Below are 13,656 nucleotides of genomic sequence, written 5' to 3' on the forward strand. Positions count from 1 at the left end.
GGGTCATGGTAAGCGTCAGGCCGGTGAGAGTGGCAGCTGCACACAAATAGCTATTTATTCCTCTGGGTCTTCCCAGGTGCCTGCTGCAAGTACCTTCCTTTTCAATGATTTTCCCTCTTTTGTTCTGCTCCAGCTGTTTGTGGTATGAGCAGTTCAGTCAAGTCTATCTAATATGTCACAGAAGGAAAACATCTCCCAAAGGAGAACACATATCGAAAGTATGATTCTGAGAGATTTTTTTTCCAAGACAGTGTTTCTCTATGCAACATCCCTAGCTGTCCTGGAACTCGCTCTGTAGACCAGGCTGGCCTCGAACTCACAGAGATCTGCCTGCCTCTGCCTCCCAAGTGCTGGGACTAAAGGCGTGTGCCACCATTGCCCGGCTGATTCTGGGAGATTCTTAAGAATTTTTCCCTCCTGCCTAGCCTATGAAAAAAGGAAAATAGGTCTTGTTATGGTTCCCTCCATCAAATACTCTCCTGAAGTTCACCTGTATACTTGTCTAGAGTGAGACCTGGGCAATTTTATCTTCTCCTTTTAGGAAGCCACCGTCTTAGAAAACCCAAGTCGAAGGAGAAGTTCAAATGTAAACAGAAAGAGAGAATGACAGGTATAGTTTAGGGAACATGTAGTTTAAGTTGACGTAGAGTTCAGAAAGTCCAGTTGAGGCAGAATATAAAGAAAAGGAATTGTAAGGGGACAATGGAGGAAAGGACATCTTCTCCAGTCTGGGAAAAGTCTGTCACCATCTGAGAGTTAAGAATTCCAGCACAAAACACAAAATGTCCTGCTAACGTTGTCTATGCAGAGACTATATTTTACATAGAGGTGTTTTCAAATGAGAATGTTTAAATAGGAACGAATCATGGTTAGACCTGAGCACATACTACTCCTGAGTTTGGCCTTACTCCTCCCCCAGACATGAGCCTGCAATTTTCTGTTAACTGTGCAAACAGGACTGTAAACCTTTGTTTACAGTAAAAACCTTTTACCTTCTGTGAAACTCTTGTGACCTAGGGTTTACTCTTATCAGTTGTTTACAAGCAAGTCTTATTTTTCTATTGCTATAGCAAAATACCATGGCCAAAGCAAACTTATAAAAGAGAAAGTTTCATTGGCCCTCATGGTTCCATAGGGTTAGAGTCCTTGTTGGGGGGGGGGGTGGTGGCAGCTGGCAGCCAACTGGAACAAGCTGAGAGCTTGAGGCAGAACAAGAGAGACACTGGGAAAGGTTTGGACTTTGAAACCTCAAATACCATTCATTCCCAGTAGCCTGCAATAAGACCTCAATCTCCTATTCCTTTCCAAACTCATCCACCAACTGGTGACCGAGCATTCAACCACGTGAGTCTATGGGGGAGGGGTCTGGTTCTCATGGAAACTGCCACAAACACCCTAACTTGCGTTGCCACTGGTTCCTTTCTTCATTCTTTTGGGTGTGTGAGTGTGGGCTCGCCTGTGCCATCACACGTGCTTAGGGGTTAGAGGACAGTTTGGGGGAGTGTATTCTCACCTTACACTTTGTTGAGGCAGGTCTCTTGTTCCTGTACTTGCAGTGTGAACTCCAGGTTATCAAGCCCGTGAGCTTCTGGTGCTTTGTCTTTCCTCTTCCCACCTCACTGTGGGAATACCGCTATCATATATGTGTGCCACTGTATTGGACTCCCCCCCCCCTTTATTTAAATATGGTTCTGGGACTGGAACTCATCATCAGGTTTGCATGCAAACACCTTTCCCCCACTGAACCATCATGCATCCCATTCAGTTGTTTTTGAACCACTGACTCACTATGCAGCTTCGGCTCACCTACACCTTGCTATACTGACCAGGCTGGCCTCCAACTCAAAGACATCCACCCGCCTCTGCCTCCCAAGTGTGGGATTAAAGACAGGTCAGTGTGTTTTGAATACAGCTCTATAACCACCGGCAGAACCAACATAGAATACTTCCGTAACCCTAAAAAGTTCCTTTGTAGCAAATCTGTCTTCCCATTCACTGCTCTGATCTGCTTTTCATTGGTATTGTTTTGTTGGGTGTTTTCAAGGGGGAATTACTATTAACAAAATGGGTATGAGCCATTTTGAATATGAGCAACACCATCCCTTGGGCTGGGAGCCCAGACAAAATCAAAGAAAACAGCAAAACAAAACAAAACAAAACAAACAAAACAAAAGCCAAAGCCAACTAAGAGTGCCAGCATTTCCTTTTCTCTGTGTCCTAGCCTGAGATTCAGCGAACTGTTTCTTTCCACCACATTCTCCCTGCCGCACGGGACTGCACACACCTTCTGAAATAAGGGACCAAAATAATCTCGTGTCCTCTGAGGTACTATGTCAGGTAAATGGGAAGAGTGATACATTTTCTCACTGACTACACAGAGCTGGGCAAATTCGAGAACAACCAAACATCAATAGGGATCATACTTAGCATGGTGGTTGTCTTACTTTTCTACTGCTGTGAAGAGACAGCGTGATCAAAGCAACTTATAAAACAAAGCATTTAACTTGAGGCTTGCTCCACTTTGAGAGCAATAGTTCGTTATCACCGTGGCAGGGAGCTTGGCAGAAGGCAGGTGGGCGTGGGACTGGAGAAATAACTGGGAGCTTACATTTGATCCATAAGAAGCGAGAGCAACTAGTAACGAAAAGACTTTAAACCTCTAAACTCACCTCTAGTGACACACCTCCAAGGCCTCACTTTCTAATGATCCCGAAACAGTTCCCGCAAATAGGGACCAGATATTCAAATACATGTGCCTATGGTGGCCATTGTTATTCAGAAGACCACAGTGGTGCATGTCTGTAATTCCAGCACTAGGGATGAAGCTATAGGAAAATCACTTGAAGTTTGAGGCCAGACTTAGGGACATGAGACCCAATTACAAACGAAAGCCCACCACCCTAAAATAACTAACACTACATTTTTGATCTGTATCTTATAGAAGTATGGTTCAGGCTTTTTGAAGGTCTAATGATTCTCTACATTCTGACAAGTGCTGGGATCACAGGCATGCTTCACTATGCCACCTTGAATTTTTTTTATCAGAATTCTGTACATAAACATAAAATCAAGGGCACTTATTTCCTTTCAATATAGTTATTGCTGATTTCTAGCTACTGATGAAAAACAAACGCGTTTGCTAATTATCTAGAACCTTTAACTGTTCTCTTAATTGTTTTTTAAGATGTAGCCTGGGCCTGGAGAGATAGAGATTGCAAGAGAGATGGGGAGAGGGGGAGGGAGGGAGGTTAAGAGCATTTACTGTTCTTCCATAAGAATGGGGGTCAATTCTCCACACCCACATGGTGACTCCAGTCCCAGGGGGTATGGCACCTTTTTCTGCTATATATGCAAAACACCCATACACATAAAATTTTAAAAAATAGCTTATTTCCACCTATGATTGAAATTAAATAGTTGTGTTTGACTGAATGTTAGCGTTTTTACCTTTAAATTTACCCTTTTGTCGAATTGTGCAGTAAATAAAGTTCTACAACAAAATAACATCGGGAGAACTCGGGGAGACTGTCTTGTACCCACGAGCTAGCCCTCTCAAAAGGCAGAAGCTTGAGAGAGTGAGCATCCATGAGTCCTCAAGCACTTGGTTATAACTATGTAAGCAAAGGTGAAGAAACGTTTCTTCCTGATCGCAAGGCCATGGGTGACAGGCACTGGACGTCTGTGTCTGCCTGCAGCAAGGACCAATAAAGAGCAAAAAAACACAACTGTCAGGGTCAGTCGGACCTTTGGGCGCACGCGCACCCCGGGATCGGAATGTGCGCATGCGCGGTCCCCGCGGCCATGGCTGCTGCCGAGCGACAACAGTGAGTCCTCCTGCGCCCCCAGCTTCCCCGAGGAGTGTTGTGCGGGTGGGGATCGAGGGTCGCTGGCGGGGTGGCGTGCAGGGCGTCTGCGTCGGGGATGCTGCTGCCCTGGCGGTGTGCACGCCCCCGGGGCGGAGCGGTCCTTTTCTGGCTGCAGGGAACGCTCCTCCGAGGGGCTTCGGGGTGAGGTTGCCCCGGCCCTTTCCCCTGTCACTCACGGGCCCGGTGCCCCTGTCTCGAGCTCGGTCCTTCAAGGAGCTTTTGCCGGAATCCTTTGGGCGCTCGGGCCCTCCGGATGTGTCGATCTCGATCTAAGTGGGCTGCCAGGTTCCAATGGGCGGGGCTGTTCTCCGTGGAATCTTCTAGGTAGCTTCTCCTTCCCTCTACGGATACTTGAAAAATCGTGTGTGTGTGTGTGTGTGTGTGTGTGTGTGTGTGTGTGTGTGTGTTCAGTTTTATTTACCTTTAAAAACACGCTTTTGTCCATCTCCCTGCAATAACTTCCTCCCTTCTCCCTCTACCCTCTCCCTCCAGTTTTTGTAATTTGAAAGATTTCACACAGCTAAGTTGCAGGCATAGTTTAGTAGATCGTGACTAAACCATCCAAATTGTCGGGTTAACGTTTTGCTACATTAGCTTTTCCTTTCTCTTAAAACACATGCTGCCCATTGTATTTTACTCACAGGAGTGTGACACGGGCAGGTGTGATGCAGGCATATATCAATATAGTGTGTGCCTGTGGCTGGATTACTACAAATACAGTAGATATTTTTAGCTACATTGAAACTTTTTAGTGAAGATTCTCTTTAAAATGTGAACTTTTTTTTCCCCCTCTTCCATGAGCAAAGGAGCATAGGTATCCTACCAACCTCCCAGCGGCTACACCACTTAAAAAAATGTTACTCTTGTGTGCAGTTGTGTGTGTGTGTGTGGGGGGGGTGTTGGAGAAACTTGGTGATTAAGAGCACTTACTGCTCTTTCAGAGATCACGAATTTGGTTTTCAGCACCCAGGTATTGAGACATACAGCCACCTGTAATTACAGCTCCAAGGTACCCAATGATTGTTCTGGCTTCAGAGAGCATCCCAAACATAGATGGCATTGACTCACATGGACACACACACACATAATAAAAATAAATTTTACAAAAAAAGAAGAAACTGTCTCTATCTCTGCCGACAACTCTTAACTGCCCATAATGACATAAAAGTTTTATTTTTTAAAAATAATTTTGTTTCAATATTCATTTCAGAGTCATGTATGACATGTTGTCTTTTCAGTCACCTTCAACTATTGCTGCTATTTCTCTTCTATGATGGTTCTTAAAAGACATAGCTGGTTATCTTGTAAGGTGTGCCCCTGTTCAGTTCATACTGACATTACATCCTTTTCTTGCCTTGCAAATAATAACCTAAGTAAAACATGTCTTTGGAGTCATGTAAAGTTGGTAGTGGTTAGTCTCTGATCATGTAATTAAAGTGCTTGCCGTCATGAGTAAATCATTCTTGGGGATGCTACTTTGAATTCTGCTACCCTTTTGATTTTCAAAAGCCCAAGCAAGATTCATGGTGTATTTCTTGTTTTCACATAGCCAGACATCTCAGTTTTTTTGGGGTATGTGTTGTGCCCTTTGTTATTTAGAGAAACTCTTCTTTATTGTATTAACTTGGATACCTGTTTATTTAGTTTGTGTTAGGTTAAAGCTCGAAGGGGGACCCTTGGGTGGGGGACCATGGTGGGCGAGGGTGACCGATGCAGAGGGACAAACATACCAGGCAGACAGAGCTTAAGTGAGAAGTTCTATTAGAAAGGGGAGGGGGAGGGAAGGAGAGAGAAAAGAGGTAAAGAGAGAGAGAGAGAGAGAGAGAGAGAGGGGGAGGGAGGGAGGGAGGGAGGGAGGGGCCGGAAAGAGAGCAAAAGAGCATAAGTGGGCGGAGGTCTTTCTTTTAAAGGGGTCCTTTGCACCTGCATCAAGACTAGTACTCATGGACCCCTGGGCTGACCAGAATGCTGCCTGAGTGCATTCTGCCAGGTGACAGGGGCAGGGCAGCACAATGCCTGAATCTACAGCTTGTATTTTGCTTAGCTCTGTGTTTTACCGTAAGTGTGTGTGTTTGGCTTTGAACCAAGCACTTGGTATGTGCTAGGCAATCACTGTCATTGAGCTATACCTTTGATGCTTGTTTGAGCCATTCGGAGGTTTATGGAGATCCCTCTTCCGCTCTCCATCATCTTACAAACGTGAGTGAGCACTTGTATGAATTGGGACTTAGAATATTTTCCCATCTGAAAAAGCAGTAAGAGAAATTTGCACTCTTGTCAGGCATGGCGACACAGGCCTGCAGTCCCAGCACTTGACAGCAGTAGTTCTGCACAAGCTAGCGCAGCCTCTGTTAATTCTCTCCTGAGTTTTTAATGTACCATTAATGTGCCAGCTGGTGAGTTGGCCAATAGGTCTGATCCTGGTGGGCTCAACACATTTAAAACCAATAACAGCAAATGGGCTATATGGGCATACCACATAGTTTATCTTAAGCTGCACAGTTGCTGTTTTTGCTTGATACAGGGTCTCTCTATGTAGTCTTAGCTGGCCTGGAATTTGCTATATATACCAGGCTGGTCTTAAACAACCTTTGCCTCCTATGTGATGGGATTAAAGGCTAGTGCCACCTTGCCAGACAGTTTTAGAACCTTTTTATCAGTCCCCCTCCCCCCAAGAAAACTCATACTTAATATCACTTTTATCTCCTTTATCTCTCCTTGCTGTAGCTTTTTTTTTTCATCTGTTTTGGAGATTCCATATAACTAGTCATAGAATCTATGGTCCTTTGTGTCTGGCTTCTTTGATTTAGAAAATGTCTTCAAAATTCATCCATGTTAAAAAAAATAAAAAAAATTCATCCATGTTATAGAATATATATGTACTTTGTTCAGTTTTGCAGTTATATTCTATTTATGGATTTGTATTTATTCAGTGAATTTTGTTTTGAATGTCACAAATAATGCTATGAACCTTTAGAAAAGAGATGTATGTTTTTCTGCCTTGTGGAATAACTACATAGACATGGAAATGATTATAGCATCCTAGTGACTACGAAGTGATATCTCATTGTTGCTTTGATTTGAATTTTTCTCATGTCTAGTGATATTGAGCATCTGTTCTTTTGCTTATTGTTCATTTGCAAGTTGGAAGTGACCCCTTATCCAAACTTCACCACGGTTTTGGATTTCCCAGACTCCAGGAGTTTCTTTTGTTTTTATTTTTTTCAAGACAGGGTTTCTCTGTAGCTTTGGAGACTGTCTTGGCCTCGAACTCACAGAGATCTATCCATGACTGCCTCCTGAGTGCTGGGATTAAAGGTGTATACCACCACTGCCATTGTAGATTCCAGGACTGTGACATATAAATTTCTATCATTTATGCCATGATGCTATTGTATACTTGAGTTCAGAAAGCAATCTAAAGTAAGACAAGATCTTTTCTTTGTTCATTTAAGAAATGTGGGTGGTCATATTTATTTATTTATTGAGGGGCAGGGGTAGGGTCTTCTTTCAAATGCAGGCGTTATATTACGTGCCTGTGTCATTCTTTTATTGACTTCTGAGTTTTATATATTTTAGATACATTACCTCCCCTCTGGAGGGTGTCTTTTGACTTTGTTGGTTGTGTTAAGTCTTAGGCTTTGATAAAATATGTATTATTTATAGTTGAAATAAAATTTATTTTTATTTATTTGCTTAAAAAAATTCTCAAGGTAAGTTACCCACTCTATTCACAAGACAGTCACAATCTGAGCTTAGATAGAATTAGTTAGACCTTAAATTTTTTTCCTTTTAGTTTTATGTGTATGGGTGTTTTATCTATGTGTATACATGTGCACCACATGCATGCAGTACTGAGACCAGAAGAAGGTATTTAATTCTTGTCGGAGCCTGCTCCAACTTGTCAGGTTACCTGGGTAGGGGTGTGAGGACTGAAAAATGGCAGATAAAGAAACAGACAGAAACACCGGATAGGTTAGGGAGGACTGCCTGGTCAATGCCTTACAGCACACCTACAGCCCCAAGTTTAATTTAGGCCCTGCTTATATACAGACCAGAGGTAAAGCAGAACAAAGAGCAGCCTAGTCAGTTAACCAGCTCCCTGCACTGTTCTTGATTCAAGGAGCAGCCAGATTCACTGTCTATCATGTCAGTCCTGTGAGCAGCAAGCAGCTTCCTTCCCTATCTCTATGTGCCACCACTCGGTGGGAATTCATGATTCATGCAAATGAATTTGGGAGCAGTAGATAATTGTGTTTTAGCCAACAGAAAGCTGCAGATGTGGTTTTGTTATTTACATTAGTAGTATATACAATTCATCAATCATGACAGCTTGGAGAAAATCTATAACTAGCCATGGAAGTCCTCGTGACTATTAACCTGCTACAATGTATATTTTAGGATACCCAGGAATTCATCACTGTTACTGTTTTTGATGCTGGGACTGGAATACAGGGTATTACACAGGCTAGGTCAGCACTCTTCCAAGATACACGCCTAGCTCTGTGGTCTTCTTTTTTCACTATAAGTGTTAAAGAATAATACTTAGTCCAAGGACTAAGTTCACTACAGCTTCATTTGTCACGCATTTTGTAATACTAGCATTGTTTACTTTATTTATTTTTCATTTTTCAAGACAAGGTTTCTCTTTCGCGTTGGAGGCTGTTTTGTAACTCACTCAGTAGATCAGGCAGGCCTGTAACTCATAGAGATCCATCTGTCTCTGCCTCGAAAGTGCTAGGATTAAAGGTTTGCGCCACAGTTGCCTAATTTATTCTTACTTACATGTTTCTTCTCCTCCTCCTCTTCCTTCTTCTTTTTCTATCAAGGTTTTAGTTCTATCCATCACTGAAAAATAGGTTATCACATTAACATTTTACCAAAAAAATACAGGTTTGTTTTATGAATTGCTTTATTGTATTTGGTATTTTATTGTTTTGTTGTATTTTCTTGTGTTGATTGGTTGTTAGCTTGACTGCATTGTATCCAATAGACTAGTCTTTTTTATGCTGTTGCCTGGTTTTTGCTCGGTATGTTCTTTGGTCTGGTTTATGGTTATGTTAAACAACTATTTCAGATGTGCTTAGAAAACATTTGGCTTTCAGTGTACATGGCTTTTCATCTAGCTTTAGGCTAGCTACTAAATTTTTTTGCTGCTTGTCTTTGTCCAGCAGTTTTTCTGAATTTACAATTCTGAAAGAAAATAAGTCTTTTGCCATGTTTGGATATGTTGATTTCTTCTTCCATTTGAGGATTCCTTATCTGTGTTTTGTTGCATATTCCTACTGTTGTATTACATTGATTCTTAATCTGGCCAATACTGATTTTTTTCCTCTTTAGCTTTGGATTGGATTTATCCATATATCATTTCCTTTTCTTTCTGTTCCCCCCTTTCTTCAGTCTCCCCTGTTGAAGAATTGTCTTTGCTTTTCTGAATTTTTTTTATTTTACTCTCATTCCCGAATCTTGGTGAAACTGGTAGCTTTTCCCTGCAGTACTTTGAAAGAAACTTTCCATCACTCTTGGTTTTCTACATTGCTATTAAGTAATTGTGACCAATCATATTAAGTTCCATCTTCATTACTAGTCTGTCGTTTTTCCTTCTTTTCTTTTAAGATCATTCTGTGGAGGGCTGGATAGATAGCTCAGTGGTTAAGAACATTAACTGCTTTTCCAGAGGACCTAGGTATAATTCCCAGTCTTTATATGGTGGCTCACAACCATCTAAACTCCAGTTCTGGGATATCCCATATCTTCTTTTGGCCTGTGTAGGCACTAGACATATATGTGGTACATAGATATACTGGCACAGAAAACACCCATGCATGTTAAATAAAATAAAATTAGGAAAAAAGATCATTTCATAAGTGTGTATTGATATTCATTTGTTCATATTTTCTGAGGTAACTATGATTATATTTGCATGATGGAAGGGGAAATAAACAGTTTTTTATGTTTTAATAGCAGATACCAAACTATTCAGCCATGCTGATTGAATAATTTACAATGTTTAATGAACATGTTGTGTGTAATTCTTAGCTTTATGTTATTATAGTTCTATAGGGCTTTACTGTGTGACCCTGGCTGATGTGGGACTTGCTATCTAGAGTAGACTAGCCTCATTCTTGTGGTGGTCCTTCTGGTTTTACCTCCCAAGTGCTGCATTTATAGCTCTGCTTTACAGTTCTAGGTTTTCTTTTTCTTTTTCCCCATCTGATATGTGTTGACTTCTGATGAGGGACATTGGTGATGGGGCCAAGGAGGCAGTGGGCAAGATGGTATTTGAGAATGAGCAGAGATGTCTGGTTTACCATCTCCTATGTACCACCAAGTTACTTATTTTTGTTTTATTTATCCTTACACAGTATTCCTTTGACGTGTTCTGTGAGAGTATTGCAATGTAATGCCATTTCTTTTGCACTTGCTCTTGGCTTCAGCCTTTGGTGTTCATTTGAAATCCCTATTTTACAGATATGAATTTGAAAAAGAAAGCATTGTCATTTTTCATTTTTCTCCCAAATATATCTGTACTTACCTAATATGTCTTTTCCTTTCTTTTCAGTATGGAACATGAGGCTGAGAATAATAGCTCAGAATGTTTCTGAAAAAAAAGTTTCCTTTGAGGTAGAAATGGAAGGATTTAAAATAGAAGGACCCTGCTTCCCCATTTCAGGTGACGCTTGGGACTGTGAGAACAAGGAAAGAAATTTGAGGCAGTCTCCCTTAATTGATGAGAAAACAGGGGCTCAGGAAGCAAATTGTGACCATGTTGGTTTGGGGGAGCATTTGAGTACAAACCCAGCCCTCCTTGCATCCCAGAGAGTTCCTACAACAAATGGCTTTCATGTTCATAACTCAGATATTGAAACTTTTGATTGTGATCAAACCTTACATAGTTGTTCCCAGAGTTATACATCTAAGGGAACTAGTGATGGTGATGCTTGTGGAAAAGCTGTCCGTCCTGCCATGGAAGTCACTCACCTTGTAAGAAACAAAATGAGAGACAAACCCTATAAACATACAGAAAGTATTACATCTTTAAACCACTTGACCACTCCCCTTTGTGACAAAAAAATTAAGAAAAGAAGCAAGAAATTTTATAAAGGTAAGGACTTTGGGGATGTCTTGTCCCTGAGCTCATCTCTTCATGAAAAAAGAAGTCATTCCATTGAGAAACCCTATAAATGTACTGAATGTGGCAAATGCTTCAAACGGAATTCTTCTCTTGTTTTACACCATCGAACTCATACTGGTGAGAAACCTTATACCTGTAATGATTGTGGAAAATCATTCTCCAAGAACTACAACTTGATTGTACATAGAAGGATTCATACAGGAGAGAAACCTTATAAATGCAATAAATGTGGGAAAGCTTTTAGTGATGGATCAGCTCTGACACAACACCAGAGGATTCACACAGGTGAGAAGCCTTATGCGTGTCTAGAATGTGGAAAAACTTTCAACAGAAATTCATCCCTGATTTTGCATCAAAGAACTCATACAGGGGAAAAACCATATAGATGTAATGAATGTGGGAAACCCTTCACTGACATCTCTCACCTTACCGTACATCTCAGAATCCACACTGGTGAGAAGCCTTATGAGTGTAGCAGATGTGGAAAGGCTTTCCGAGATGGTTCCTACCTCACTCAGCATGAGAGGACACACACTGGAGAAAAGCCTTTTGAATGTGTAGAGTGTGGGAAATCCTTCAATCGCAACTCTCATCTCATTGTGCATCAAAAAATTCATTCTGGTGAGAAACCCTATGAATGTAAAGAGTGTGGGAAAACTTTCATTGAGAGTGCATACCTCATCAGGCATCAGAGAATTCACACTGGTGAGAAGCCCTACGGTTGTAACCAGTGTCGTAAACTCTTCAGGAACATCGCTGGACTTATCCGGCATCAAAGGATTCATACTGGTGAAAGACCTTATGAGTGTAATCAGTGTGGTAAAGCTTTTAGGGATAGTTCCTGTCTGACCAAGCACCAGAGGATCCACACTAAGGAGACTCCATACCAGTGTCTGAAATGTGGAAAGTCCTTCAGACAGAACACTCACCTGGTAGTACACCAGCGACTTCATAACAGGGAGGGTCCCAGCCAGTGTCCTCAGTGTGGAAAAATATTTAGAAGGAGCTGGTGTCTAGTCCGACATCAGAGAACACACCTTGAAGAGCAGCCTGTGGAAGCATAATGAACGTGGGCCATACTCTCCTTGAGTGAATAAAGGAGATATGTCTTCGGGTGTGATTTCCTATGTTAACAGAAAAAAAAAAATCTGAATATGAGCTATTCTATAATCCTATTAATTCTGTTAATAGGGCACTCCTGAAGAGAGGATTGGATGGTAATCAGTGTAGAGAAGGCTTCAGGGATGATTCAGCCTATACCAAACATGTAGTGCATACACTGAAATAAAGCACCTGCAAGTGAGGATGATATTTCTCTAAAGATAACCATCTACCTTTACATAAGGATTCTTAAATTGGGAAGAACCTGTGAATGCATTCAGTAGGTAATTGGTAGGAGGCATCTATAATAGTGATTATCACCTTGTTGCATATAAGCAAATGGCTTATTAAACTCAAAGCTTACAAGAAGTGTAATTAGGAAGAGAAGCTTTTATCAGGAGTTTTTACTGTGTTTCCTGTATCACCAAAGGCATAGCCGTAATAGGTCTCACACAATGCCCCTCAACAACCACAGGATTTAGTTGAGTTTGCTGTTTGAGTGCACTTCTGTTTTATGGTGCTGCCAGAACACTTAAGACTGGGAAGAAACTGGATGTAGGAGTTGCTTGTGATTGTAATGAAGTTGTCCCTCTTAAGACTAAAGACCTGTCAATGATGGAAAGGACTGCTTCTAAGAAATAGAATCCATTGCTTTAGTTGTTGACAATAAAATATTGAATTGTATTTCATTTATCACCTGCCTTCATTGTTATCATTTAGGACACTAATTTGTTCAGAGTTCAGTTCCTTTGAAGAAAAATCCAAAGGTTTTGTTACCATACTAAAAATACTTAGATGATTGCAAAAGAAGGCATGAAATAGATTATTATTACAATCATATTAAGTGTGTTCATATTTGGTTGTAGGTTAGCAGTGGATGTTGGAAAACTTTAGTGGCTTTCTTAGGAGACTATAATTGTGTACCTTTTATGTTTTTATATAATATTTTGATAAAGTATATAAATGTGAAGCTAAAAGGAAATGAATTTGTTTTCTTGGACCTCTGCCAGTAGATGTCAAACATTTTATTAGACATCCTATAAGGCTAGATCATTGATACAGGAAGTTGTGAGCATCTACAGAAGCTTCTCCAGAATCAGAGCATCCTGAGCCAAGAATCATTTCTTTTGGAACTTGGATTAAAGCTTATGGCATCATGAAGGGAGAGGCTTAACAGTCAGGATGGGGAGGAGAAAGTTACAGAAAAATCTAGAATTATCCTAGCATGTCCTTTCTCAGTGCAAGGTTGGCTGAATGAAAGCTAGACAGTTTGGTTGACAGCTTCAAAGGCCTGTGAGTAGATCTGGTAATTTACTTAATCCTGTCTTCTATCTTCTGGTTCCTATGGAGGGAGAATCATAAGTCTATTTTGAGATGATTAAGGCTATTCAGTAGATTCATAAGGAAGTCAGACATCTCAGTCTTCTGTATAGATGCCCTTCTTTGACAGGAAGAACTATCATATGATGGAGATGGAGAGATAGTGGTTAAGAGCACTTGTTATTCTTGCAGAGGACCTGGGTTTGGTTCCCTGCACCCACATGGTGGAAAAGC

At 41.1% G+C, this 13,656-nt stretch overlaps 1 protein-coding gene across 1 annotated transcript; it reads left to right on the forward strand.

Annotated features, from left to right (window-relative positions):
* The first annotated feature begins 10,436 nt into the window (after nt 1-10,436).
* On the forward strand, nt 10,437-12,791 carry Znf329 (zinc finger protein 329). The gene has a single exon (XM_051207775.1). The coding sequence runs from the start codon at nt 10,437-10,439 to the stop codon at nt 12,063-12,065; it is 1,629 nt and encodes a 542-aa protein (XP_051063732.1). The 3' UTR covers nt 12,066-12,791.
* Nucleotides 12,792-13,656: the final 865 nt, after the last annotated feature.

The sequence above is a fragment of the Phodopus roborovskii genome, unplaced genomic scaffold (assembly GCF_943737965.1).
Source record: "Phodopus roborovskii unplaced genomic scaffold, PHOROB, whole genome shotgun sequence".
Lineage (NCBI taxonomy): Eukaryota > Metazoa > Chordata > Mammalia > Rodentia > Cricetidae > Phodopus > Phodopus roborovskii.